General features: G+C 39.9%; 3 protein-coding genes across 8 annotated transcripts; 2 read left to right on the top strand and 1 right to left on the bottom strand.

The window, feature by feature from the left end:
- Positions 1-1145: 1145 nt before the first annotated feature.
- Positions 1146-10616, top strand: LOC137136971 (zinc finger protein 431-like). 5 transcript variants are annotated; one of them, XM_067522789.1, is made up of 3 exons: positions 1146-1544; positions 5146-5296; positions 10138-10616. In XM_067522789.1, the coding sequence occupies exons 1-3, from the start codon at positions 1209-1211 to the stop codon at positions 10149-10151; spliced, it is 501 nt and encodes a 166-aa protein (XP_067378890.1). In that variant the 5' UTR covers positions 1146-1208; the 3' UTR covers positions 10152-10616. The 5 variants fall into 5 exon arrangements, with proteins under 5 accessions (XP_067378890.1, XP_067378889.1, XP_067378893.1 ...); XM_067522788.1 differs by having other exon boundaries at positions 9821-10616; XM_067522792.1 differs by lacking the exons at positions 5146-5296; positions 10138-10616 and adding an exon at positions 9821-9952.
- A 130-nt stretch (positions 10617-10746) lies between these two features.
- LOC137136973 (uncharacterized) lies at positions 10747-15783 on the top strand. The gene is made up of 2 exons (XM_067522794.1): positions 10747-11613; positions 12655-15783. The coding sequence occupies exons 1-2, from the start codon at positions 11370-11372 to the stop codon at positions 13914-13916; spliced, it is 1506 nt and encodes a 501-aa protein (XP_067378895.1). The 5' UTR covers positions 10747-11369; the 3' UTR covers positions 13917-15783.
- Positions 15444-26433, bottom strand: LOC137136979 (voltage-gated potassium channel subunit beta-3-like). 2 transcript variants are annotated; one of them, XM_067522807.1, is made up of 15 exons: positions 25810-26432; positions 23152-23195; positions 22969-23006; positions 22761-22840; positions 22028-22072; positions 21712-21756; positions 21583-21626; positions 19218-19304; positions 18968-19053; positions 18604-18724; positions 18219-18313; positions 17978-18098; positions 17743-17831; positions 17347-17427; positions 15444-15573 (listed from the first exon to the last, which is right to left on the bottom strand). In XM_067522807.1, exons 1-15 carry the CDS (start codon positions 26019-26021, stop codon positions 15562-15564), a joined length of 1200 nt encoding a protein of 399 aa, XP_067378908.1. In that variant the 5' UTR covers positions 26022-26432; the 3' UTR covers positions 15444-15561. The 2 variants fall into 2 exon arrangements, with proteins under 2 accessions (XP_067378908.1, XP_067378909.1); XM_067522808.1 differs by lacking the exon at positions 15444-15573 and having other exon boundaries at positions 15811-17427; positions 17743-17810; positions 25810-26433.
- Between the last annotated feature and the right edge of the window lie 1420 nt (positions 26434-27853).

Genomic DNA, 27853 nt, shown 5'->3' with positions numbered 1-27853 from the left:
TCTGTGATTATTTTGGTATATTCTTATTAAAGTTGAGTGAATTTATGGCTTCAATATCAATTTTGCTGCTGTAAACGTGTTGGGATGTGAGCTCTGTGTCAGTAGGGGCTGTGGGTATGAGGGTAAATTCCTTTTTTCATCACAGTTTCTTCATGTTTTTAAAAATCTAACAGACTTAACACAGTGGTAAACATACAAACCAAACCTGGGTCCCGGTTCTCCTCTTTTATTTATTAAACTGGTCTTGGTGATTGAAATGCAGGTCTTGGCTCTCTTCTTTTATTCCGCTCTTGTAATGAAACTGATCCTGGTTGCTGCCATCTGGGTCTTGGTTCTCCTCCTGTATTGGGTTCTTGTAGAGTTCCTGGTCGATGAAACCTGGGCTCTGCTTCTCCTCTTTCATTCGGGTCCTGTTCTCAAAGAAATGTAACTTACTGTTATTATGAAAACGCTGTCCAAGCCGTCAGGTGTGGCTTTAACGGGGTTTCCAGGCACCATTTAATGATACCATAGATCCCTTTGCCACAAGAAGGTCCAGATATGTACTGTTTTAAATAAAAGCTGTCAGAGACTTTAGATAAAATTGTAGTAATATGTAATAATTTTTTGTTGTTTTGTTTGCCTATTCTGCTTCTATAAGGTCAATTGTTTACAAGGCACATTTTAACCAAACACAAGTACAAAGTATTCACTGACCATATTCATTATTATTATTCATTTCTATTTATGTTGTTGAAAATAAAATTGCTGTCACTGGGACTGACTTCTTCTGAATTCCGTTTTTACATTATATTGCACTTTATTATATAGAACCTTTTTAATATTTACATTGTGGAAGCTCTCAGGACTTTCTAAATATTTGCACAAAACAAAAACTCTGGTTTTATTTATGTTATATAATGTCATTACGTTTTATTGTTTTTTTGTTCTATTTTGGTGTGTGTTGGTGTGTTTGATCAACAAATAAACCTGTTTGGGTTGGTGTGCACGCGCGCGGGGGGGCGCCAACCCATAATCTCGCCTACGGCACCAAAATGGCTGGAGCCGGTCCTGGGGCTCCGCGTGCTTAAACAACAGAGATGACGTCATTCTCCACGCTTGTTCACGCTTGTTTAGTATCGTGAGACTGTGTGACACCGCGAGAACACAGAGGCGCCATTTTGGATACGATGTGGCGGGGATAAACAGTCGATTGAAACCAGGTTTTAATGAACCAGAGCCAGTACAAGACTGACATGAAGGAGGAAAACGAGGATTCCACTAGCGGAATTAAAGAGGAAAACCAGAACCTGGAATATATCGACCAGGTCCACTACAGGACCGAAATGAAGGAGGAGAACCACGACCCGGATTATGGTGGCCCGGAGGACTGCAACTGCGGTGTAAAAGAGGAAAACCAGGACAACTTTCAAATCGAAGTTAAGGAGGAAAACAATGATCCGGATTTCAACAAGGGGGAGCAGCACAACAGCGAAACGGAGAACGAGAACCAGGACCTGGACCACCCGATCAGCACAGATCACGCTGGTTGTGCCACTGAGCAAGTCGGTGTTTTGTTAATCTTTTTTTTTGGGGGGGGGGGGGGGGGGGGGGATTGTTTGAGAGATTTTATAGATTTGTTTATTGTAAATGAATTAAATCCCAGTAGACTGGGACAAATGCAGTAAGAAGTACAAGATCCAACACAAGTGTAGGTGGAAACGCATGTGGAACATCAGGATCCACCGAGTTTGACCTGCCTGCTCACATGTGTGCACAGCTTAAACAAAATCCCGATTTTTAAAACAAATGGCCTGTTTGTGTCATAGTACAATGTGGCTTTAAGTGGGATTTACAAAGTGTCAGTGTCAAACTCAATCTAAAAGTGCATATAATATTCAAGGCACCAGCACTCAAATGTGTAAAACCGAGCTTCAAATTTACTTAAAAAACTTAAATTTGCTTCCTCTGTCTGTGCCAAACGATTATAACAGGACACCTGACAGATTATGATGAGATCACCTGCTCATGTGCTTCCATAAACATGACTAAACATTTTCTATCCCAGTGCAAACTTAACATAGACAACAGGTTGTGTTATTTAAGACAGAATTATCATTAATTCCCCTTGATTCAGTCACATGAAGAGGATTTAGTGAGTTTATTCTTAGCTCAGATTTAGTGGTGTGTGCTTTATTGTCTGTGATCAAATTATAATTATTGCTTTAACCATGTTTGAGCTGACAATAAAATCAATGAACAGCAGAGTCTGAGAGACTGTGCATTGACATTCTCCCTCACGCGGAGGTGGTTTGGCTTTGAAGAAATGAAAATCTGCAAAACTCCTGGGCAGCTAATTTGTTTTACTACCGTGTATATTAAAGTCTTTGAGAATCATCTGTGAACCGCAGGTTGAAACCAGCTGAGCAAACAACGCCAAAATACACTCTTCAAGCCCTACAAATAGAAAAGGAAACAGTTGCTTAACTAAACAAACCTTGCTAAGTACATTGTTAACAAATGGTGCTGAGTCAAGTGCTTGAAAGATGTGGAATTTTCCAAAGTCTGAATTTGTTTAGAAATGTAATGTCTTAAAAGATTTTAAAAAGACAGACTCTTCTTATGAAAGGTCTTAAATTCTGAGATAATGTATAAGTCCTGAGCTCACATTAGCTCTAAGCTTTTAATGCTTTTAAATTCAGTTACCCTGAACTCACAGCATAAGCCAAAAGGGCAAAAACATTTAATAAAGTGTTCAGTCTTAACGCAGCCTCAGTTATCCTCCATATTTGGCTGAGTTCTGCACAGACTCTCGCGATTTTCCTAAATATCAACACCATTCAAAACATCTGTAGGTTGAGAACTGAGAGTTTTCTGTTGACTGATTCACATCCTGAAAATTAGGTCTGACAGAACAGAATTTATCCTCAAACTCGCGTTTGTTCCACAGATGCTTAATATCCGTGATAAAAATAAAAACAGTGTAACAAACAGTAGCAGCAGAGGCTGTCGATGTTGAGAAGACCTTACACAGAAACACACCACTGACTTTCTAAGTTTTCAACACCTTCTTGCTTCAAATACTAAAACTCCTGCTTCAGAACTAACAGTTGGTCAGATTGTTTTTTATAAATAACTTTAAAATCTTTAATTTGAACACTAAAATACAAAAAGAATCAGTTCACTGTGATTTAATATCATTATTACAGAGTGATGCTTCTTGACATATAAACAATCTTTGGCTTCACACAGCGGTGGTGTGTTCCCACTGATGTGCAGAGACCACAAACACTGACAAAAGCACATATTTTATTTCTTACATTTGCTTGTTCTTTAATAGAACAGTTAACACAGGTGGAGTCGATGTGCTGTACATTCACCTTTGGATGAGAAAGTAGACGCCTCCTCAGCTTTCAGCTGAAAAGCATTGGCACAACGTTAAACAGAGCTAAAAGCTTTCCTTTCCGAGGATCCTGAGAAGTAATGCTAACATTCTCATCAATGACACTGCTGCTTGCGCTTCTCTGTTCCAGTACAGATTTTATTTTTCTCTTTTTTTTTTTTTGTGAAACTTGTTTGATGAATCTGTTTGCGAACATGCTTTTGAGATTATGCTACTTAAACTCGTATGTACAATTGACCCATCATCGGCTAAGTTGAGAAGCAAGTACAATAAATGTTCAATGTTCGTTATACAACGATCTCCAGAGTGAAGTATTTGCTGGAGCGTCAGATTTATCAGATTCGAGTAAGACCACCTCTACGCTCCTTGACTTGTCACTTTGGACAAAGACATCTGCCAAATGACTCAAACTAAATGTGGATCCGATTTGCTTTCACCTGTTGCACATTCACAGTCTCATCTTTTTTCCTATTTTTTTTAAATGATGATTTTCCTAGTTTTGGTCTTTCTGCACAACTTGACACAGCATTTTTGGAGTGACACGATAAACACATCAGTCCTGTTTGTTTTACATTTCTAAAAACATTCACAACTGAATATCTTACCAAATGTCTGAATCAGTGTGAGAAACCACAGTATTACTGTAACTTTGCCTGTGCCATTTGTGATGACTTCTTATTTCTTATTTGTGTGTCCAGAACGTTGTAGCTCTGTTGGCAGGTTGTCCATTTATGCTTTTTCTGAAGTGAAGCATTTCAGTTGGGCTCCATGTTTTAGTGAATACAGGAACAAAATAAGAGCCATTTACTGCAACATCTGATGCTTCTATCCTTCTTCTTTTCCTTTGGGCTGTTTCCTTTCAGGAGTCTCCACAGTGAATCATGTGCCTCCATCTAACTCTGTCCTCTGCATCCTCTTCTCTCACACCAACTAACTTCATGTCCTCTCTCACTACATCCATAAATCTCCTCTTTGTTCTTCCTCTAGACCTCCTGCCTTGCAGCTCCAACCTCAGCATCCTTCTACCGATATATTCACAGTTTCTCCTCTGAACATGTCCAAACCACCTCAATCTATCTCCAACACATCAAACATGAGCTGTCCCTCTGACGTCCTCATTCCTGATCCTGTCCATCCTCGTCACTCCCAAAGAGAACCTCAACATCTTAAGCTCTGCTACCTCCAGCTCTGCCTCCTGTCTTTTCTTCATTCCTCTGTTTTCCAGAGCAGACCTCCACCTCTCTAGATTTTTCTCCACCTGCTCCCTGCTCTCACTACAAATCACAATGTCATCTGCAAACATCATAGTCCACAGAGATTCCTGTCTAACCTCATCTGCGAGCCTGTCTATCAATTTAATATTTAATGTACATTTACTTAAACTACGTGTATTATATTTTATTTCATACTTAAATTTTTGTGAGATCTAGTATTATAAAACATTTTACTGCTCTAAATATATCTGACAACTGTAGTCACTGTTGCTATTCACCACCAATATTATGTTATAGTTAGGGATTTTTGCCTAATACACCTGTGATTCTGTGATGACAGATTAATGGTTGTTGGAAGCAGCTACAGCACAAGGTCTAACTGGTCATCACCGGGTTTCTTTTTCATGTCTCATATTCTGTGATCCTTCTTATTTGATACTTTTTTCACTTAAGTAATGATGCATTTTTTTCTCAAATGTGAGAGCATCAGCTTTCCTCCGCTGTGAGATCTAACTCCCTTTATGTCTTCCTGTATGTCTGCCAATATAGAAGAAACGCAGAAAGAAAAGCAAAAGTCAACGCTGTCAGGAATGTGGCAAAATATTCCCAACTACAGCCAACCTAAAGATTCATCAGAGAGTTCACTCTGGAGAAAAACCTTACAGCTGTGACCAGTGTGGAAAGGTCTTCTCTCAAAAAGGTAATTTAATAATGCATCAGCAAATTCACACTGGAATGAAACCACACAGGTGTGACCAATGTGTAGCAGCTTTTAGGAGTTTAAAAGACTTAAAAATCCACCAGCGCACTCACACTGGAGAGAAACCATATAGCTGCGACCAATGTGGGAAAGCTTTTACTACATCAAGCCAACTTAAGTCTCACAAATTTACTCACACCAGAGAAAAACCATATAGCTGTGAACAATGTGGCTCAGCTTTCAGCTGGCAAAAAGACTTGAGAACTCACCAACGCATTCACACTGGAGAGAAACCATACAGCTGTGACCAGTGTGGAAAATCTTTCACAGCATTGAGTCATTTTAAAATCCATCAACGTATCCACACTGGAGAGAAACCATACAGCTGTGACCAATGTGGGAAATCTTTCACAACATCAAGTCAACTTAAAGTTCATCAACGTGGTCACACTGGAGAGAAACCGTATAGTTGTATCCAATGTGAGAAAACTTTCATAAACTCAAATCTACTAAAACACCATCTACGAATTCACACTGGAGAAAAGCCATACTGGTGTGAACAGTGTGGGAAAACATTTTCACATAGCCGCCAATTAAAACTCCATCAACAAAGTCATACAGGAGAAAAGCCTTACTGGTGTGATCAGTGTGTGGCAGTTTTCACCACATCAGGGGCTCTACAAGTCCATAAACGTGTACATACCGGAGAGAAACCCTACCTCTGTGATCAGTGCCCAATAGCTTTTGCTCAAAAGGCTAATTTAATCAAACATCAAAGGATTCACACTGGAGAGAAACCGTACTGCTGTGACCAATGCAGAGCCGCCTTCAGCACATCTACTTCTCTAAAAATACATTTACGTAGGCACACCGGTGAGAAGCCATACTGTTGTAAACACTGTGGGAAAGCTTTCTCTAATCTGAGTTCATTTACAGTCCATGAACGAGTTCACACTGGAGAGAAACCTTATAGTTGTGATCAATGTGGCAAAGCTTTTGCCTCATCAAATCGACTAAAATGTCACCAAGTTACTCACACTGGAGAAAAACCCTACGGCTGTGAACAATGTGGAGCAGCTTTCAGTTGGCGAAAAGATTTAAAAACCCATCAACGCATTCACACTGGAGAGAAACCTTACAAATGTGATGAGTGTGGGAAATCTTTTACAACATCAAGTCAGCTTAAAGTCCATCAACGGAGAGAAGCCCTACAGCTTAACAAAGAATAAAACCAAAGCATTTTGATGCTGTTAAAAGTCCATATGCACAAAAAAGAACAATGAAGAAGTTCCTTGGGTGTGAAAGCGTCTCTTTTAACATCTTAATTCATTTATGTCTGGTTCTTTACTTACTTAGAAATGTCTACTATGCAGTTTACTGTTTAGTTATTGGGATCTTGTCAAATGATTTATCAAATAATAAAATGCTTATTGTGTCAAAGCCTCAAATGATGACAACATGGCTCAGTGTTTAAAATAATTCAGTGCTGTGACATTTTTAACCAAACGTATTGGAATGATTGTGTTAGGTTTTTACTAACTCAATAGTTTCTCAGTAACTACAAATGTTTCGTGTACCACGTTGTTAAGTGTTTTCAATGGAATGAATTTTGACATTAGAGGAGTTTTATTTTTTTAAATTTTATTGACATTGAGTTTTGATCAAACAACTCATATTGAAATTGTCAATGTTAATCTATATTCACTGTTATTTTGTTTGTTCATTAATGTGAATTTTTCTTTTCTGCACAACTCGCCATAGAGCGTCAGACTACCATTGTGTAATGCCTCAATTCTTTTTGTTTTAAATTTTAATCAGCATTCAGAATCGTAAATTATCATCTGAAAGTACATTATGGTCTGATCTAGTGGATCATGAGGAGGAATAGGCAGAGTTCGAATTCACATAAAGAGGGAAAAGTCATTTTTGATCAGTCTAAACAACGTTAGTTCTTCTTTGGAACTTCTTTGGTCTCACTTTCATTATTTGATTGTATTTTAACACAAAGATTTTTTTCAGTAAATGTTATTGTTTTTTCTTGTTTAACTTTATCAATCTGAGCTTGTAGACTGGAGACTTGGATTCAAGTTGATATTAATCTTTTTATTAAATTAGTCATAAAGAAGCTGACTCCTTTAAAAATAATTTTTTTCATTATGTAAAGAAACTGCTTTACTCTTGTGTACTCTCATTAGCCCAGACAGCGCTAAGAGATCTATAAATAACATGTTTATGGTTTATGCTCTGATATTTGCTTTGTGATTAGTTTTAATTAATATTGAACGCAAAGTAAATATTGTCAATAAAAGTAAGTAAACTGGCATAAAGTTTAGCTCATTTCAAGATTCTATTAACCACGTGTGTAAAACCAATGACAATTTAGGTACATTATAGTGGAAGCAGAATAAAGGTGCAGATTTTGTCGACCAGAACAAGAACAAAATTAAAGAAGAACACTAGGACCTACGTTTTGTCAAATAGGAGGACAACTACAAGCGAACCAGGATCTGGATTTCACTGATGACAAGCACTACAGCAGCATAATAAAGGGACCATAAGGAAGAACTTAGATGGATGTTACTAAATGAACCCTGTAGTTTGGAATAAGGTTTAATTTGATGTAAAGGGACTGAGGTGGAGCTTTCTGAAAGTCTGTTTAGTGTAGCCATCTATCCATTATCTGTAACCACTTATTCTGTTTTGGAGGCTGGAGCCTATTCCAGTTGACATAGAGTGAGAGGAGGGTTACTCCCTGCAAAGTCTTTTTCAGGGCCAACACAGAGAGACAGACACAGACAGAAATTCAAACTTACAAGCAATTTTAGAGTTATGCAACCTTCTAGCTTTGAGGCGACAGTCTAACCACTCCACCACCATGTGGACCTTGTTTAGGGATGTGGTGAATTAAAATGGTTTCTCCATACGTTGACTCTTAGGACAGTATGCACATCTGTACAAAACCATCTGAGAGGTCTGGTTGGTTCATTAAGCATCTGCAGATCAAACCATTCAGTGCTTTAAAAATGAGCAAAAGTTTAATATCAGGACTTGGGTTGTTTGCTCCACTCTCCTACTTCAGGCTGAACTTAGTTTCTAACTTTCAAACTTCTCAGACCTAGGGTTTTGGTATAAAATGTTCTCCACGTGTCTGCTCTGTATTATCAGCCATGAGCTGAAATTACATTATGGAGACAATAATTTTAATTTTATAAAAAAAAAAATGTCCATATGTTTGAGACAAAGCTCAATAAACCATTGCCAAGACAAATGGATTTATAATATGAAAACAGAGAAACATAGAGGCCATTTGCAATGGATTCATAACTCCTAATGATTCAAATTCAGCTTCATCATTAGAAATTAAGGTAATAAAAATATAATTAATATAAGTTTTTGCAAAAGTTTACTTTCCTCTTCATGAACTGTTCTCTGATGTGTTGTATTTCCTTCCTTTGCATTTAAACCCCCCCTCCACCCTCTTTGGTTCCGTCCAAGCAGAGTTCATGTCCTTTCAGTTGTAATTTTAGTCCATTTTCATGACATAATTATTTGAAGTTTATTAACTTGTTGGTTGTCAGTTAGGATAAGACAAATTGAAAAACAGAAAACTGGGAATTTTAAATCAAGGTTCTAAACTTTTAATGCTTGGGAAGCTGGGATTTAGCATCCAGTTCAGCCTGCATCCTTTACTTCACACATAAAACAAAACTCTAGAACAGTCTTCTAACAAAGCTGTTGTGCCGCACATAAACTCTATGAAAGAAGATGTGTACATGGCTTGTTACTGGTTCTAAAGTTACCACACAATGGTAAGTGTTTAATTTGCTTGAATTAGCACATGAAGTTACAAATCCTCACACTATTCTTTCTCAGGTGCCTCTAAATTTAACCTCTTTCTGTTTTCTGTTGGCAAACGCATTTTTCTCTGTCCTAGTGCATAAAGACAGCTTGTTCTGTTTGCAATTTAATTAAAGGGGGAAAATCTGTTCTTGGGGGCACAAGCTGTATTGTGACGTTAGTGATGATTATTGATTCTGCACCAGGTCAGAAGGCAGAGGTGAGCAGAAAGCAGGTCTGTCCTAGTTTAAGTCCTAGATAGTTTTCCTGCTGCTGGTACCTGCGATGCTATTAGGCTTCGCTTCTATGACTCGTTGCATAACGTCGTATGTATAACTGTACATTAAGCTAAAGATAGTGTGTTTGTAAAATTGGCTTTGTACTGTAAGTTTAATCACCCGTAAAGAGGCTAAAGAGTTATATAAACTGTTATGCTACGACTGCATGGCCATTATTAAGATAATATGTATAATCATATATACTTTATGTTTTGTGTTACCAAATGAGCATATTGCACTGGATTGTATTTGACAATTTATTAAGCAAGTTTTGTCCAAGGAAAGATTGAAGTAGTTATTTGTGGTCAGAGAGCGTCCTCTGTTGGTTAATATGAAAATCTGCACATGTAGTGTATTTAAATTGGATCATAATGACTTGTGTTTACTCTGTTTTATGTTTTTGCTGTAGGCCACCCTCTGTCACTCCAGTTTGCAAGTAAAGGATTACAAAGGCTTAATGTAACCTCCTTGTATCCTCGGCCGGATGCCCGTGGAGGCTGTAAAATATTTCAACCAAATTTAAGATTTGCAAGAACTTTATAAAACAATGTTTTACATGCATGTATGTAGTATGTTCTTTGTAGAGATAAGATGGATAATACTGATGACTATGATTAGATCATGAGAATATGAGTAGAACTGTGTTTATGTTAGTCATAGATCGTTGTTATGTGAGGATGTTTATGTCAGAGAACTGCTGCTTACTGGATGTTTTCTGTTTGTTAGATTGTTCTCTGTGAAGCCTAGAGATGGTTGTGTGGGAAATCCGACCTGCATCAACAGTTTCTGAAATACTCTAACCATCCTGTCCAGTACCAACCACCACGCCACATTCTGAGCCACTTAAATCACCTTTCCTCTCCATTTTGATGCTCACTTTATTAATTAATTAATGCATAACTCGACCACGATCATTTTAGGTATGGGAGTATTTGAAGCAGAGACTCTGTGAGCTCTGCTAACTGTTTGACTTTTTTTGCTGTTGAATTGCAAAATGTATATTGCACCACATTCCTTTAACTTGAATGGAACTAGCTCTTACTCGATATTGTGGAGAGACTTTACATTAGTCTGTAAAACTCAGCTCACCAGTTAAAACTGGACTAGTTTTTGTTTGGGTCCCGCAGTTCAAACTTTCTCATATGTTTGTTTACAGAGCTATAAAAGCTATAAATTAATTGAAAAATAAAAAGAGCTTAATTGGATCAACAGAATTATTTCTTCTCGCTCATTTATCATTTGCGGCTGGCAAAATGTAAAATGTAATGTTATGTTGCTTTCTTGAAATCAAGACAAGACATGGACAAGCCAAGTTTTACTGCCTCCGTTGTACTGGGACACTAAATCTTTTGATTCTTGTTTAGAATTACATTTAACAACTAGGGCCAGTTGTGGTTATTGTCCCACTAAGGTTGTTGTCTTTTTACACATTGTAAACATATTAAACAATGACACTGTGTTACAGGCTATGCAGCAATTAAAGTAATAGTTATACAACTGTAAAGTAAATGGGTCAGATGTGTTTTGAAAATGACACTTAAATGCTCATGAGCATCAGTGTTTAACGATTTTCTGCACTTTAAAAGTCGAATATTTGGCTCTGTAATTTTTTCTAAATTTAGCTACGTAGTTAAAGCTTGTTGGTTCACAAACACAAAGTTTTTAAAAATTGAAGAGTTAACCAGAAAATGATTGATCAAACACATATAAAACACACACATTAGTGTAGAAATACCTGATAAGCGACTGTAAAAAATAAAATAATATTTCTCGCTAAAATAAATAGTTGTCGTTTGGCTTCTCGTTTGTAATGTGACGTCACGCTGACGCCGCGTCGCGTTGAACGATGGGTAACTGAGTTTTTGTTTTGTGCGCCATTTTGTGAGGATCCCGCTGACTGTGTCAGTGAGCTGGATTCTGGAGTCCGCTGCCCTGTCGCGGCAGAGAGAACCGGGGCCATGGTGGGTCAGTGCTGCTGCGTCAGCGGCTGCCACAGCCGGTCCCACAACCGGTCCCGGGAGAAACTGGACAACGGCCTGCGGTTCTTCGCCTTTCCCAAGTGGAAGAAACACGAAGGGAAGCAGGCGGAGGAGATAACGAAGAGACGCAGGATGGCGTGGGTGGCTGCGGTCAGACGGAAGGACATTACGTTCAACCACATCCCGGCGTCCATGAAGGTGTGTTCTCTGCACTTCCACTCAGGTGAGGCCTCCGAGCTGCACGCGCGGAATTACTGCGGTACACGTGCAGCGGTTAGGACCCTCTTAGTTTCATCAACACATTTCATGCACAATAAGCTAATACAAAAGTTTTTACACCGCAAATGTTTCACCTTTTTATTAATTTGTCGAGGTTGAAACTTAACCCTAACTTGTACTATCATCATCAAAAGTAATAGTAAAATAATAAAAATGTGATGTTGAGCTTCATAACTGGTAAGATTTCTGCTAAACTGTCAAACTGTCATTAGTTATATCCAAGTTAGTTTTTAGTTAAAAGATTCTAAGAACGACTTGCTGCCATTAGGCATCAGCAAGAAAAGACTAACTGAATAAAATGTCAAGAAAAATATACTTAAATAACTAAACATTTAGAAAATAGACAATAATAACTGTTATTTGTTTATAATATTTGTTTATTGAACTTTATTTGATTGAATATTGAATTTTCCTTTTTTAATGTAAATATTATGAATTTTTCATTACTGCTTTTGCTATTCTTTGCATTTTTTTTTATTTGTTGTTTTCTTTTTATCTTATTGGCTTTTTATTTCAACATAAAATAGTAAAAACAAATAGTGTTGCCAGTGAAATTTCACTAATATTTTATTTACCCAACGAGCTGATGCTGCAAATAGTCAACAACATCTTCTGCTCATTTTGCTTTTATTTTATACAGTTAACCTAAATAATTATCTCTAATAATAAGTCATCGGAGATGGTTTCATAGTTATTAAAATATCAACACTTGGGAAAACATTTTTTTTAATTGTTGGAATTTGACTGTGTACCTTAAGCAGAAAAGTGATAAAAGTAATAGGGGGGAAAATGTCAAAATTGGTTTATTTATATATTTTTGCTGTTATCCAGGAAAAAAACAACTTGACACCATTAAATCCTGCCTATTTTTCAACCCTTCATATCTGTTTTGTGGAACAGGGGGTGAAATCAGAAAAATGGTAGTGTGTTCATTTATTAAGCTAATTGCATCATTGTATCTAATCTATGAAATTAATGTTTCCAGGGCAACCAGCATATGAAATGCTGGACACCCATCCTGACTGGGTGCCATCTTTGCTTTTGGGCCACAATGAAGTGAAAGTTACAAACAAAGAGCGGTTTGCACGTCAGTCAAGGAGACGCTTAAAGGCTCATCAAATAGTGGAGCAGGTAGTCAAAGAAGAAGAAGAAGAGGTGGAAGTGGCACGAGGTGAATCAGAGAACAGGCCACAACAGGAAGCAGAGAACACAACAAAACAGGAAGTGGACACGGCACAAAACCCTGATCACCACTGCGTGGAGGAGTGTGCGCTCTGCAAATCAAAGCATGATGAAATCGACTATCTGCTTGAGGAAAACCGGCGACTGAGTCAGGACCTGGATGAACTCAAAATGACTGAGCAGTTTTTGAAGGAGGATGATGTAAAGGTAAAATATTACACTGGACTTCCAGGCCATGCCACGTTTCAGGTGTTGCTGGGCCACGTAAAGCCATTTCTGCCTCAGCTTCAAGAGCTGACCCCTTTTCAGATGATCCTTCTCACCTTCATGCGTCTGAGGCTGGACCTGCCCCTGCAGCACATCAGCCATCTGTTCCGTGTGCCCCTAGAAACTGCTGGGGCTGCGTTTCAGGACACGGTGAGTGTTTTGTACACACGCTTGTCTCCACTGGTTCAGTGGCCGGACAGAGAGAGTCTGTTGGTCAGTATGCCACAGCCGTTTGTGGACACATTTGGAAACCGTGTCACTGCCATTGTGGACTGCTTTGAGGTCTTCGTACGGAGACCATCTGATCTTGATGTGACGCTACAAACATTTTCAAACTACAAAGACAGTCGCACACTGAAGTACCTCGTGGGTATTACTCCACAAGGAGTGTCTTCCTTCATCTCCAAAGGGTGGGGTGGGGGCCCTACTGACAAACGAATAACGGAGAAGAGTGGCTTCCTGGACAAACTACTGCCAGGAGACATCGTGTTGGCAGATCGAGGTTTCGACATAAAGGACAGTGTGGGGTTGATGTGTGCTGAAGTGAGGATGTCAGCATTTACAAGGGGCCACCATCAGTTGGAGGCAAAGGACGCAGAAGAAACGAGGTGCATGGCACATCTCAGGAGCCATGTGCAGAAAGTTGTCGGTGTTGTGCGCAACAAATACAAAATACTGTCCTCAACACTTCCAGTCACTATGGTTGTCCCATGTGAGGGCGAGAACGTGACGCCGTTGGACAAAGTGGTTGCTGTTTGCTGTGCTCTCACAAACCTGTGTCCAAGTGTTGTGAAGTGACGTGAGCCTGTAACAGGTGTTGTATTGGTGTTTGTGATAGATGAGGCAGAAAAGCGATCACTTCAGATGTGCCCACAGTTCCCCATCCCATCGTGTTCACCACAAACAGCTTGTTGGTTAATCGCTAACTGCTATGAACACGTTAGTTTTCATCCACTTAAAGCTGGAAGTTAGAAGAAACTGGATGTGCATCACTGAGTCTATGTGGAGGCTTATGATGAATAAATTCCCACTCAGTGTGAAGTTTCTTGGGCTCAAACTAAGTCAGTCTAATCCAACAGTCCTGCAGTAAATTCAGTTTGTGTTCACACTCAGAGGAGTTGATTCAGTTTTTTGTGCTGCTGTCGACCTGTAGTGCAGACAGATGTTATGGTGCCAGTCCTGATAAACTTAATGCGGTGGACAAAATAATAGAAAAAATTGGTTCATAACATGCAGTTTCTAGCCAAATAATCGATCCTGATATCAGATTCTACTGTAGCTTCTATAACCATTTGTTCTGCTCTTGATTCTTCACCTTCCAGCTAAGCAGACTTAGGTACAGACACAGTTCAAAGCACAACGTCAGCGTTTCACTGCTGCTCCCTAACACACAGCTGAATACACTAAAGATTTAGACATATTTGTTGTTATGAAGTGATCTAGAAATCTGCTGATAATATACATTTTTATAAAGTCAGATATTTTAGCTGTTGTACTATTTGCACTACAGTAAATGAAAAGGTTTGTTCCAATTCTATATACAGTACATATTTGAATTAACTGGAGTTTTGCAGGGATGCGTTTCTTAAGAAACAGAAATGACTAAAGAGGCAGACTGCAGTAAGGAAAACTGATAATATAGTGTAGACGATGTAGCAAAACTATTATTAGCTGTATATTATATAATATAATATTAGCTGTAAATATTATCCAACTGTGTATATAATGGGAGCAATGAATTGTAAACTTTGTGAGTTTGGGGTGTCAGGACGTGTGGTGACAGATTCAACACATGTTCAGCTCCGACGTGAACATTACATGCTGCGTCAGAGCAGAACATGATGTCCTAATTATTTCCACCCAAGTTGAAATGAATGAGGCCAAAACATTAGAAACACCTTCTTATATGACTCCACTACTCACCTTAACCTCGATAATAAACACATAGTAGAATCTTCACCTTTCTGACACTTAAAAGTAGAATTCATAGCAGAGCTGCTGTATTAAATTGCTCAGATGATCATAATGTTGTGCCGGTGTGTGTGTGTGTGTATTGATTTGATTGGTCTGGTCTTGGGGTCTTTACTTGGTCTCCCCTTGCCTGGGTCTTTTTATTGTCTTCTTCCCAAATCTTTGAAGTCTTTGTCTTGACTTGGTCTCGATATACTAAGGTCTTGGTCATGACGTGGTCTCGACTACAACACTAATAGTCAGCAGTGATTGGATTGCAGGGTGCATCACACCTGGTGGACACAGAGACCATTTTCAAGACGTTGGTTTAAATAACTTTATTTTCATTCCCTAGTAGTGCTGCGTACATCAGGAGGAGCAGAAAGGGTTAAAGAGTGACAGAGAAATATGAATGAAAGCAACAGGACAGGGTCAGCTTGGTGATAGTCACATGGATTAGTCACCGGATTGTCAAAGTGTCCTTTGCAGTGGACTATAGATAAACCTATTGGGAAAAGAAGCAGAAGTTTTACTGTGAAACTTGGTTTCAGTGTTGAATGGCTGTTATACTGTGTCAGTATTCATATCGTGATTAGTATCTGATTTAACACTTAATGTAATTGATTATTAATACTGATCATTAATACTAAAAAGTGTTTCCTAAAGAGAAAAAGTGAGTAAACCATCACGTTTCAATCTGTAATCTGCCACTTTGTCATTGCAAATAAAAGTGTATTTTAACTTCTTCCACATTCGTTGCAGTGATAATTTTTTTTACGTGAATTGTGGTTTGCATGAGGAAGCAGATGACGGCTGAGAGGCCTCAGACTGAACATCACAGACTCAACAGAACAGCGTCTACATTCATAAAATATAGATTTATATTTTACAGTAACTATACTCAAAAGTATTTGTAGTAGCAGGATACAGGAGAGTTCAGAGCCTCCTACAGACAGAGACACGTGTCTACGTCTGTTACCACGGCAGCTTCACATGGTTTACAGCAGCTGCGGCTGTGTTCTTCCTGTTTACTAAGCCATGAGCTACCTTGGCAACATCGGGCTCTTATTTTGAAATAGAAGCAGTCTTATCAAGCAGCTTGATGCTAGTAATTACAGAGAAGTTTAAATGTTTGCTTTTCATATTTAAAGACCAAAGTAAAGTTACATGACTAAATCATTACATTTTTTTAAGTAGTTGAGGTGCTAACTGTGTGTTTGTTGAGTTTCATGCGTGTTTTTCTTTTTTTTCTTTTCTTTTTTTACTGTTTTAACAGTTTTTGTGTTTTTTGTCTGAGCGGACTGTAGATGTCTTTAGAAATAAGTCTTCAACGAGTGATCAGGAAATTGGAGAAAACAGTTTGAAAGATACAGTGTCATTTGCAGTCATATACAGGAATATTATAAAAATATAATACTAATAATTACCTTGTGTTTATTTGTGTTTTCCACATTCTCATTTTATTTTTATTTGTCGCCAATTGTGTAAAAAAAAAAAAAAAAAAAAATCAAAGTTAGTCTTATTTCTTTTGTCAAATGTGTGTTTTATCATCGTTTTTACAAATCTGTGCCTTTAGTATTTGATTTTCTTTTCTCTTTCTTGGCTTGTAAACCATCCACAATTTGATTGAATATTGGACACATGAGAACAAATCAGATCTAAATGACAACAAAAACACATACTGTAAATAATTCACCCATTTAAATCTGACTGTAGCTGATTCTAAATTAATTTTAAAAAAAAATCCCAACTTTCAAGTTCATCTAGATCGTTTTAAAGATGATTGTTGGTGCTGTGGTTCACTAAGAGAAACATTTCATTTGCTCGTTTCGTGAATTAATTAGACCCATTGCTACTAAAACCTTAGTAACAGAGTAGTGCTCATTTCTCTTTTTTCATATCTGAGCAGCGTTTCATAAAGTAGATAAACTGTTAGAATCCATTAGGTTGGATATGAAGGTTTTGTCGCCACAACAGCTACTGCACTGTTTTTTATTGCGTATGTAGAACTCAGCCGTGATGGACTCTGTGGACACAAGGCTCTTCATCCACATCTTGAGGATAATATAAGAATAAATATCTAATTATCTGCAGGAACTAGAGTCTCTGTGTGGATGAATGATGATACATTCTCATCTCCATGACAACGAGGACAACATGGTCCTCTGCGTCACTGGAGAACAAATACGCTTTCTATTTATGCCTTCTCTTCATTTGATTCATGTTTTTCTGAATGTTTTTAAGAAAGTTTTTCGTTTCATTCCCCTCAGCTCCTCACCTCCTTCTTGGGGTTTCGAGGTTTGTTGCCGAGCAACATGTCCATCTCAGCGATGAGCGGCGGGGTCAGCTGAGTCAGAACCTGAGACACAGAGAGAGGAAGCTATCAACTCCTCCACATCCATGTTCTTATACAAAACATGAGTCTCATGATTAGTTAAAGACGTTTTGATTAGACACAGATTCATAATCAAAAAGAACAAAATAAAAGATTTAAATTTATGATGTTTTTGAATTAGAAAAACATTTAGTTTTTACATTTTCTGTCTGTCATTTCATCTGTCTTTTTTTTTGTATAAGGAGCAAGTACGATAATCAGTTCCTGGCTCATCCACATCTTTACTAGATTTCCTCTGAGTCTGCACACTGTTGAAATAAAGTGTACTGAGTGTTTTACCCTGAGAGAACCGAGGTTCTCCAGCAGCTGTTCTGTGTTGGACACTCCGAGGAGAACCGAGCTGACTCCTTCACTGCGAAGACACCACGCTGACACCAAGGCGAGGGGGTTCAAAGAGGGCCAGACATGGTCAGGACAAATCAGAACATTTGTTGTTGCCATTTTTACATAAAGTTTGTGAGGAAAAAAGTTTGTTTTCTCAATAACTCATAAGTGCAGAGACAGTGACGTTCACCTATAGCGAGCTGAGCGGGGGTGCAGTGGAGTTTGTCGGCCAGCAGGTGGAGCTCTTTGATTTTACTGAGCTGCTTCTTGCCTTCGTCACTGCGGAGACGCTCCTTCAGCCAAGTGTAGCCCTGTACACAAAGTATTCATCCCCACGGTAACATGGTCTTATGCAGCAAGCTGTTTGTGTTCAGCTGATTACTGTGTGGAATTTCTCTCTCTGTGTATTTATACACAGTGTGTATTTGTACCTTCATGGCAGCTCTGGAACTTTCAGGGACCCCCTCATTGTATTTTCCTGTCAGCAGACCACAGGCCAACGGAGACCAGGTCATTGCTCCGACACCTGAGGGAAAGGCAGACCACATGTTGAGCCACTGCATTAGACAGGTTTATATTTGGACCTGGACCTGAACAGCTGCTGTCTCCACAGACCACCCCCACTGTCCTCCATGATCTTCCTCCACATCAAAGACACAGTGCAAACTGTTATGACCTCCTCTGGTCTGAGAACCTGTCATCAGGTACAGCTCAGTGTAGCTTTCTTAACTTAGCTTCAGCTCACAGAACAACACCAAAGTATCCAGTATGCAGTAAATTCACTATACAAAACTAATAACTGAAACTGAGTTTTACCAATCTTGTGGTAGAGTTCAGGCAGGTGTAGCTCCACCTTGTCTCTCTGGAAGTAGTGATACTCTGCCTGTTCACACACCGGAGGGACCAGGTTAAACTGTCGGGCGATGGAATACGCCTCCTGTTGGAGACAGGAAATGTGTAAAAACACGCAGGGTTGTAAACAGATTCGGGCGCTTCCACCTCAGAAGGTGGCTGTTTTTTGTGAATAAATCTGACTTTAGAAAACTGCAGGAAACCAGGCTACTCAGACTAAAGGTGGTAACCACTGCCCCCTCATGTCACCGTAGAGTTAAGTCCCTTTGATTTGCAGAAAAGCTGCAACTGCAGTTTCCACTCAGGTTCTCCTGTAGCTGTGTCCTACCATGATCTCCACGGCATTCCAGCGTGACGTTCCCCAGTACATGGCCATCCCCTGATCGATCACGAAGGTCATGGCTCGGACGACCTCTGAGGACACGCACAGAAAACACAGCCTCAGCCGGTAAACAGTGGACAGGTCATGTGTCTGAATCTGCGCTTGGTGTTCAGGAATCAAAACTGGGAACATTCATCAAATGATGCAGTAATTAAAGAACTACGTATGTAGTTTGTGTGTGTGTGTGTGTCCTGACCCTCCATGGGGGCGTTGATATCACTCCTGTTGGCAAAGACAATGTCAACGTAATCCAGCTGCAACCTGGAGAGAGACCCACGCAGACCTGCAACACAAAGACACACACCACCACAATAAAGTGTTGTCTTTAAAGATCATCTGGAATCCAGCTGCAGATGTCAGACACCTCTAAATCCAAACTGGGGTCCACAGATGCAACATTTTAATTCTGAAGTTCTTTGTTGTTACTAATGTTAACAAAAACATTAAAAATCTACCTTTACTCGTCCAAAACCCACATTCTTAGATTTTCAAACTCAACACGTCTACTTGCTCATAGACGTGTAAAATGGTTACAAGAAACTTTAACAAACTTTTACGTGTTCTAAAGAGCAGAAGAACTGTAGGATCAGGCTGAAAGATACATGAAAGATGATGGCTGACACATCTTTGTTTGTCAAAACTGTATTTTAACAAGTCATCTGTCCTCATGATCTTTATTTGTCTCTTTTTGGACTTTTTGTTTATCTGTGGTCACAAAACACAAACACTGATGTACTCTAGTAAAAGTATTAGTACTCACCGATATTTCTGAGGGACAGTTTACTTAAGTAGATATTTGTACTTAGGTAAAAGTGAGTACATGATCCTTATTTTACCTAAAGAGTAAAAGTACTTGTCTATTTTTGTCTCTGTCCCTTTCTGTGGCCCTGTGCTTCTTTACGTTTAAAGCTGTTTTATGGCCTGAAGCTTCGTCCAGTTTTCTGTCTTTACTCGTCACGTTGTAACATCACACAGTATCATTTGTCACAATATCATTTGTCCTTTTGTTAAATGTTAAACTGTCTGTAGTCATTTTTAAATTTCCTTTTTTTTGGTCATGTATCATCTTTGTAGTGATATTGTGTATGTTTTGAGTAGTTGGTCTTTTGTGTCTCACTTTTATCAGCATGTGGTAATGTCTGGGTCTCTTGTGGCCTTTTGCTGAGGTCTGTGTAAGCTCTGTGTTTTAGAAACCTCCCTGAAAGTAAAAGCTGGATGGATTTTAAAAACCCATATTCAGTCCTGTGATTCTGGCTGAGGTGAAGTCTCCCCACAGCTGATGGAAACCTGTTTGCTGGAGCATCCGCTCAGACAGACAGCTCAAGGTGAAATCCAGGAATCTCAACCCTGCACACATTCCTACAGCCAATGAAGCTTGTGTGACACGATTGAACGCTCATGAACAGCTACTAAATTAACCTTGTGTTGAGGCTATTTTTGGCTTCCGCTGCTTCCAAGGTCGGGAATAAACTCTGAGCCTGGATGAGTTTCTGGATCAGGACACGTGTGGTAAAGTCCAGGCTTGTCGTCGCCAAACACTGGGACCCAGCGTGGTTTTAAAAATAATCTTTAATGAGCAGATGTTGCAGCTGCATGCGGAAAAGAAGCTGAAACATTTCTATCTGTGGGCTTTAAAATGAGATTTATAAGGGTGTGAAGAGATGATTTGTGAGGATGGAGTATCAGAGGGGTTTATGTGGGTTAAATCGAACATTTTCTGCCTTTCAGAAAGTGATTTACAACACAGAACTGTTAGCAGGACGGATGATTGATGCTGCAGGCCGATCTGAATCAGCGCTTGTGTGTAGTTCCTAATCCAGACTTGGTCTGACTGAGCCTCTTAAAGCCTCAATGACCTCCGACAACCAACAGAGGACACTGACCGACAGTGGTAGAGTTACAGTCAGTGTTTCTGTCCTCGTTCAGAGTGTGGGACTGGAAATTGTCCCTCAGTCACAGTTTACCAGAGAGTTAATGTATGAATAGGTTTTGTGCAACTTCTGTTTTTTTAGTTTGGTAGCAGGTTGTTGGATTTGGACAACTCATTGTAGCATTAGTGCTGTTTCCAGTTGCAAAACTGCTGGAGTTGTATTGCAGAGCTTCAAGCTTTTAGAGGAAAGATCAAGTTACTTCAAAGGCCATTGTGTTTATAGTGGATGGATTATGTTCAGATGAATGAATGAAGCACTGCTTCAGTTTTCTGTGTCTGAACTGTTACATTGTTGTCTATTAATCCAGATCACAACCTTTCTCGACCTGCACCAAGTTCTGTGAGAGTCTAAACTGTAAAACCATCTAAAAAAAAAAGTTCTTAAATATTCATAAATGTGACAACTGCCAATGTTAAACACATCAGTTTCTCTGAAATGACACGAAGGAGAAGATTTTCCCTCAAAATTGTGGATCCAAAAAATACTCAGTGCCATTGATGTTCCCTCAGGAACCAGTCTGCATTTTATCAGGTAAATGTAGCTAAAATACAAACGTATTGTGAAGCAGAAGTAAATATAAAAACAATCTCGACTTTCTCTTAAGGTTTGGGGGGTTTGGAGGTTTTTTACCTTCGATGATGTGTTTCCGTGACAACCCCCGCTCCGTTTCAGCCCTGCAGACACACACATGTTATGCAGAGTGAAATAAACAGTGTCTCTAACTTTGCTGTATGTCATGAGAAAGGCGTGAACACTCACTGTCCTCCCCAGTAGATCTTAGTGGTCACCACGTAACTGGACCTCCTGGTTCAGAGACACACAGTTACTTCAGTATTACTGTGTCACCATCAGTTACTTTGAGCGATGGAGTTAAGGGAAGAAGATTAAAGGGGGGTGGGGGTGGAGGAGACTGATGGAGGGGAAACTGCTGAGCCACACATCAGGACGTCTTCAAGCTAAAATACACTTTGTAACAGTGAGTCTAAAACCTTCCTGCTGATTAAAGATGATGTTTGTGACTCTGCTGAGGCTCAGATGTTTGCATGGATAAAAACAGATGAAGCAGCTGTTTTACCTCCATCCTTTCTTCTTCAGGATGTTCCCCAGTGTTGTCTCTGCCCTGAGACACAAACACACACTTTAGTCCTCTGTGGCCCACGTTTGAACTGGATCAACGGGAAAATCAGGAAATTAAAACTCAAGTCTGTTTCCATCCTCACACACAGGGAGCAAATAAAGCTCACAGGTCAGTATCAGATCCAGTACACAATACTGTTTATCAAAAATTATTAATATTATGCCAGAAAAGTATTTAGACAGTTCTTGATGTGGAATGTCGAAAATGTCAAATACATTTTTTTAAATCCAATAAAAAAATAACAGCTAAAAAACAACAAAATAGTACAATATCAAAAAAAAATCTAAATGAATTCCCATTTCCCTATAAGAGAAGATATATATATATATATATATATATATATATAATCTTTAAAAGAAGAAAGGTCCAAAAAATAACTGACAAAACAACATAAATAAAATGGTAGAAAACTATTAAGAAAATGACAAAAGTGTGAGATACATTTTTAAATGTGAGATGAAAGCTGTTGGTGAGTGGATTAGAGATTTCTCAGAGGATTCATGGAGTTTGTTGGTCTCTGACTGCAGCTTTATTTGTTTCCAAACACTTTCACTGACTCTTTAGTTTCTTTCAGCTTCTGCCAACACTCAGTCTGAGACAGAAGCTGTGAATGCACGTGGATGGAGACAGGCTGAGGGTGAGACAGGCAGACAGACAGCTTGTACTGTACCTGCCTGAGGCGTAAACCTCTGCCGTGTCGAACAAGTTCACTCCACTGTCGTACGCCACCGTCATCACACTCTCCGCCATCTACACACACAAACCGAGGCAGTAACCCAAATAAGTGGGTGCGGGATCCTCTAGTAGTGGTTATGTAAGTGTGTGTCCGTGCGTACAGCACACACACACACACACACACACACACACACACTGGGTACCTCGTCAGAGATCTGGGAGCCAAATGTCACCCATGTTCCTGTGAAAAGAGAAAGAACATCACTGTCTGTGTGTTGCTGTGTGTTTATACAGTGTATATCTAAGTGTGTCATACACTGTGTGCACCAGGAGTGTGTGTGTGTGTGTGTGTGTGTGTGTGTGTGTGTGTGTGTTGCAGCACTCACCCAGTCCTAAGCACGACACTCTCAGCCCAGATTTCCCGAGATTCCTGTGAAACAATGATATCAATCTGTTACTGGATGGAGCAGAATGAGGTCAGGTGCAGTGTCTCAGGACTTATGTCTGGTTGGCAAAGTCAACACGTGGACTTTTTTCATGCCAGAGAAGCAGAACATCCTGGTTCCAACATGTGGAGATTATCATCCTCAAGTATTGATATGATCTGAATGAACCAGGACAGCGGGACTCTGAAACTGGAGGAATCCTCTGAAGATGTATCACTCTGTTGGAAACACTCAGTCACCGTTACAGAGTGGAGCATCTTCCCTCACAAACAATCTTTGTCCAGAGACACTTTACCAAAAGGTTCCTCAGTGTCACCAGAAACCATGGACACAATAAGAGAAATCTGGTCCCTTTTTCCTGAGATGAGGGAGACATCATCTGTGTCATTTCCGTTGCTATTTTTTTGGTCATTTTTCAACAGTTTTCTGTCTCTTTATGACAATCAGGAGTCACTCAGAGGACATTCTTTGTCTCTGTCTGATAATATTTGGGGTCTTCACTTTGGCCCAGTGGTCCACTGGCCTGCCAGGTACTTTTTACTACACTAACATTTACTGAGGAGAAATCTTTGTATTTTCAGACTCAGGCTCAGTTTAATCCAGGACACAGGACACAGAAGCTCTTTAACACGTCGACAGCACGATTAAAGGACGATTCTGTCTGTAAATTTGTTCCTATTGTGATTCAATTTGTGATGACGCAGCTTTTCCCTTTGCCCAAGACAAATTTCTTCCAATGAAGACAACAAAGTAACATTAATTGTTGTGCGATCACCAGTATCATTGGCCGTGAATCCTGAAGGAGAGAACGACTCCACTACTACTGTACCAAATCTCAGCCATGAACAGAGACAAAAATAAGGTTTGAGTTAATGAAAATCTGTGTTTATTTTCGATGGTTGTCCTGCTGAACTTCCTGCTAACTTGTCTCCACTGTCTTTTGCCCTTTGTCAGCTGCTCGGCTGTGGGTGATGCTTCAACATGTCATCTACAGCTCTGTGATGAACAGTTCGTGTGCCTGCTATATTCTACTTACTGCATCTTTATATTAACAATTTATTGATGTTTAATTACCTCTTCCTGCTCTGTGTGCAGGGTAAAAGGTAAAGTACTTTATTTGTCATTACATATTAGAGGTGTTCAACGAAATTCCGATGATCAGATGGACGGTTGGTCCCGAGCCGCTGCCACTATAGGCCAACGTGACCTGGTCAATGTCTTTGGCTGAGTCGTGTTGCTCGCACAGATGCTTCATTGTGCACCTTAGGATGTAAGTACTGCACAATGATGAGGACACTGACGTTTGACGGGAAGGACAAAGTCTGCACAAACAACAAAAGCAGCAGAATCAGAAGACAATCTGACAGAGCGGCTAAAAATACCGTCAGCTGATGATTCAACTGTATTTTAACCGTGTTTAACAGAGTTTGGACATCTAAGCCACTCGGACAGAAATAGAGAGAACAACGACGCTGAGGTGGCTAATTTTAAAAACCACTTTTTCTCTTTGTCTCCATCTCTGTCAGCAACAAAAGCTGGTTGGAAACGGCCTCCAGGTTAAATAAGTACAAACAGATGGACCTTGGGCTTCAGTAGCTTTGGGGGACAGAAAATACGTCAGTAAAATGTTCAACAAGTGTTATATTCTATCCCCAATCAGTAATATTGATACTGATGTCAAAGTCCAAGACCAGGTCACCGGTGTGAAGCTCGATTCAAACGTACGTCAGGTTATCAAATTCACTGAGGTTAGAGTCCGGTATCAGACTAAATATCAGTCCAGGTTAAATCAGTGTGTTTGACACCTGTTTTCCTGTAAGATTTCTAGGCTAAAATCAGTGAATCAGTGTGTAAGATTCTAGTCCAAGTTGTTGGAATTCAGACCTGAGTCTAAGTCCAACTCATGGATATTTATGTTCGAGTCAAAGTCCAATTCAATGGTGTTTATAGCTGAGTCAAAGTCATCAGTTTTCACACCTGACTCCAATTTATTTAAACGGTTGAGTTCGAGTCCTTTGTATTGGTGTTAGCATTGCTGTAGGAGTTGCAGGTATTGATGTTTATGTTACATGTCCAGTTCTTTTCAGTAAATGTCCAAATCTGTGAAACTCGTAGCCAAATTGAGGCCGGGGTCAGTGGGAGTTCAAATCATTGCAAATTATGTCGAAACCAAGTCATTAAATTTCTAAGTCCAGGTCGTAAGAATTGATGTCACAGTCCAAATTAAAGCCCTTAAAATTTCACAGTCATGTCAAAGGAAGCGATGTTTACATGCGGATAAAGAAATATTTGACCCTGGTCAGTTTTGAGTCATCAGTCTCATGCTGAGTATCAATATCTGAGTTCAGACCATAAATATTTAACTCTTAGTATTCATGCTGTGTCCACAGCAGTAGATCAGGTTTAACAGACAGTCCAGTCATCAATTTATAATCAATAGCTGACAGCTGATCAATAGCTCTGATCGGTTCAGATGTCCCTGCTTGTCCACACACAATGAGAAGAGATTAGCGGACAATACGCACAAACCCGGACACGTGAAACATGAACCCGAGTCAACACATTGCACCTGTCCGGTCACATGACCATCGCTCTCACCTGTACTTCATGTTGCTATGGCGACCGAGGGCCTCCTTCATGTGGGCATGACCTAGCAGGGTGTTCCTGTTTTGAGGCTCTGCCCTGACCTTTGACTGACAGACAGGGGCGCTGCTGGTGTTGGCCACCGCTGATCGCCGATCCTTCATTGGATGCTCACCCGCTCCGCCGCTGCCCCCCCCACCCACATTACACGCTATGGACACCTGCATCCTACCGTTGCTACGGTAACAAGCTGTACGTATATAAAAAGCTTCAAACTCTCAAAACATTATGTGCAAAGTGCTGCTGCCGCCAAGGTCGCCAGTCGCAGTGGTAACGATGAGAAGAATTCATGAGTGTGATTTTAAGTTTGGGTCCTTCAGCCATCAGCGTCACCTTACGAGACACACACAACTTTCTATCCATCCAGGGGAAAACATCTCATTATCGTCTGCTCAACAGTCCCACAGCTGGAGCTCTGAGAAAGAAGAGGGCGATGATGAAGAGCATCCGTCCATCCGCAGGAGAAGACAGAAGAAAAACGAGGTGGGAGGAGAGGAACAGAGAGGAATGAAAGAAGAAGCAAAATGAGTGTCTGTCCTCTACTGCTGGACTCTACTCTGCTGAGAGAAAGAGAGGGAGTGGGACCCTCCCCCTCCTGTCTCTATTTAGAGCCGGTCGGCCGCACACTGGACGAGGGAGCATTTGACAGACAGACAAAGACAGAGAGAGAGAGAGAACAGTAAACAGTAGCACTGTGTGTACATACTGTTAGATAACAGTATAGGAAACACAGTGTTACTGTTAAATAAAGGTCATCTGACTGGACTCACCTACGGTGCATTTATTCATCCTCACTATTCATTGTTTGGTTGATATTCACGTTTTTTTTTTCAGCCTGCAAGTCTGCACTCTGGGCGAACAAACAGCTTTCAGAGCCACAGAGGACAAAGTGTGTAAAGACATAAAGGACACTTACACATCCTACACTTTGTACTAAACCTTCACTCATCACACTGTTAAAACTGTGACTACAGGAAACGATTCAACTGTAATTCTGATAATACTTCATTTTGTCCTGAGACCAGAGCAGTTAGTTTTTTTCTAAAGATGGACAGAATCCTGCAGGATGTCTCATAGAACCTGAAGCATCTCTGCTCACAGCCACAAACAGCGTCTCTGTACAAGACAAGATAAGACTCTGCAGTAATATTAAGAGAAGCTCACTACAGTTCCTAACAGATAAGCTGACAGCTCTGCAGACACTCGAGTCACCTGATTCTAAACTGTGACGCTTCATAAACACTATGAGTCTTCATGAGTCCATTTGTTCTCAGGGCCTGAGGTCTGACTGGTCCTGTTATCAGGTGTTTCTAGCCTGCTGGAGTTTAGTTTTCACTCGGGAACTAAAGCTTAGAATATTTCAATCAAATCAGTTTGTTGTTATTAGATTCACAGATAATAAATAGCTTTCGTCAGTGTATTTGTGCTTGTTGTGCATCTCCCTGTTGTTCTGGGCTCATGTCTTTGGGATTATTTTGCATCCCTATGACCTTACCTGTAATCGCATCAGTCTGTATCTTGTGTTTCTTTGTGAATTTGTTTTTTATACCTCTGGAGTTTGAATCAGTTTTGTGTTTCTTGTGTTCTGGACCTGGCTGTTCTTTGATCCCCTTGCAGCCCTTTTTTTAAAAAAGGAATGAATGAATATCAGGTTCAGGTAGGTTTTCCACAACTTTGTTTCGGGTCTGTGAGGCTTGTACATTGATGCCATTGATGGTTTAAAGACTTGGGCAGTTGTGCTCCCTAAAAATACTTGCTGCTGTTGACGACTGATTCTCAGGTTATTAACGAATTCCTTATTTTCCAGGACTCAGTGCTGTTTGTGCCGAGAGAAGTGAATTTTCAAATCACATTTTCGTTGCTCAGTCACATTTTTGCAGTGGCGCTGAAATTACAGTGTCGGACCCTCCCCCACTCCTCCTCCTCTTCTTCTTCCTCTCTCTATCACACACTCGTCTGCACACAATAAATCTCCTCCACGCCTCCCGCTCTGCTCTCT

Source organism: Channa argus, chromosome 12 (genome assembly GCF_033026475.1).
Source record: "Channa argus isolate prfri chromosome 12, Channa argus male v1.0, whole genome shotgun sequence".
NCBI classification, from domain to species: Eukaryota; Metazoa; Chordata; class Actinopteri; order Anabantiformes; family Channidae; genus Channa; species Channa argus.
This window is presented reverse-complemented; position numbering and strand designations above follow the sequence as displayed.

Coding starts and splice junctions, on each gene's coding strand:
- LOC137136971 (XM_067522787.1), top strand. CDS start 1,209: ATGAACCAGAGCCAGTACAAGACTGACATGAAGGAGGAAAACGAGGAT. Junction 1,545..5,145: donor CTGGTTGTGCCACTGAGCAA/GTCGGTGTTTTG, acceptor CTGCCAATATAG/AAGAAACGCAGAAAGAAAAG.
- LOC137136973 (XM_067522794.1), top strand. CDS start 11,370: ATGGTGGGTCAGTGCTGCTGCGTCAGCGGCTGCCACAGCCGGTCCCAC. Junction 11,614..12,654: donor TTCTCTGCACTTCCACTCAG/GTGAGGCCTCCG, acceptor TAATGTTTCCAG/GGCAACCAGCATATGAAATG.
- LOC137136979 (XM_067522807.1), bottom strand. CDS start 26,021: ATGCAGGTGTCCATAGCGTGTAATGTGGGTGGGGGGGGCAGCGGCGGA. Junction 22,841..22,968: donor GCTCCCAGATCTCTGACGAG/GTACCCAGTGTG, acceptor TTGTGTGTGTAG/ATGGCGGAGAGTGTGATGAC. Junction 21,757..22,027: donor CTGAAGAAGAAAGGATGGAG/GTAAAACAGCTG, acceptor TCTCTGAACCAG/GAGGTCCAGTTACGTGGTGA.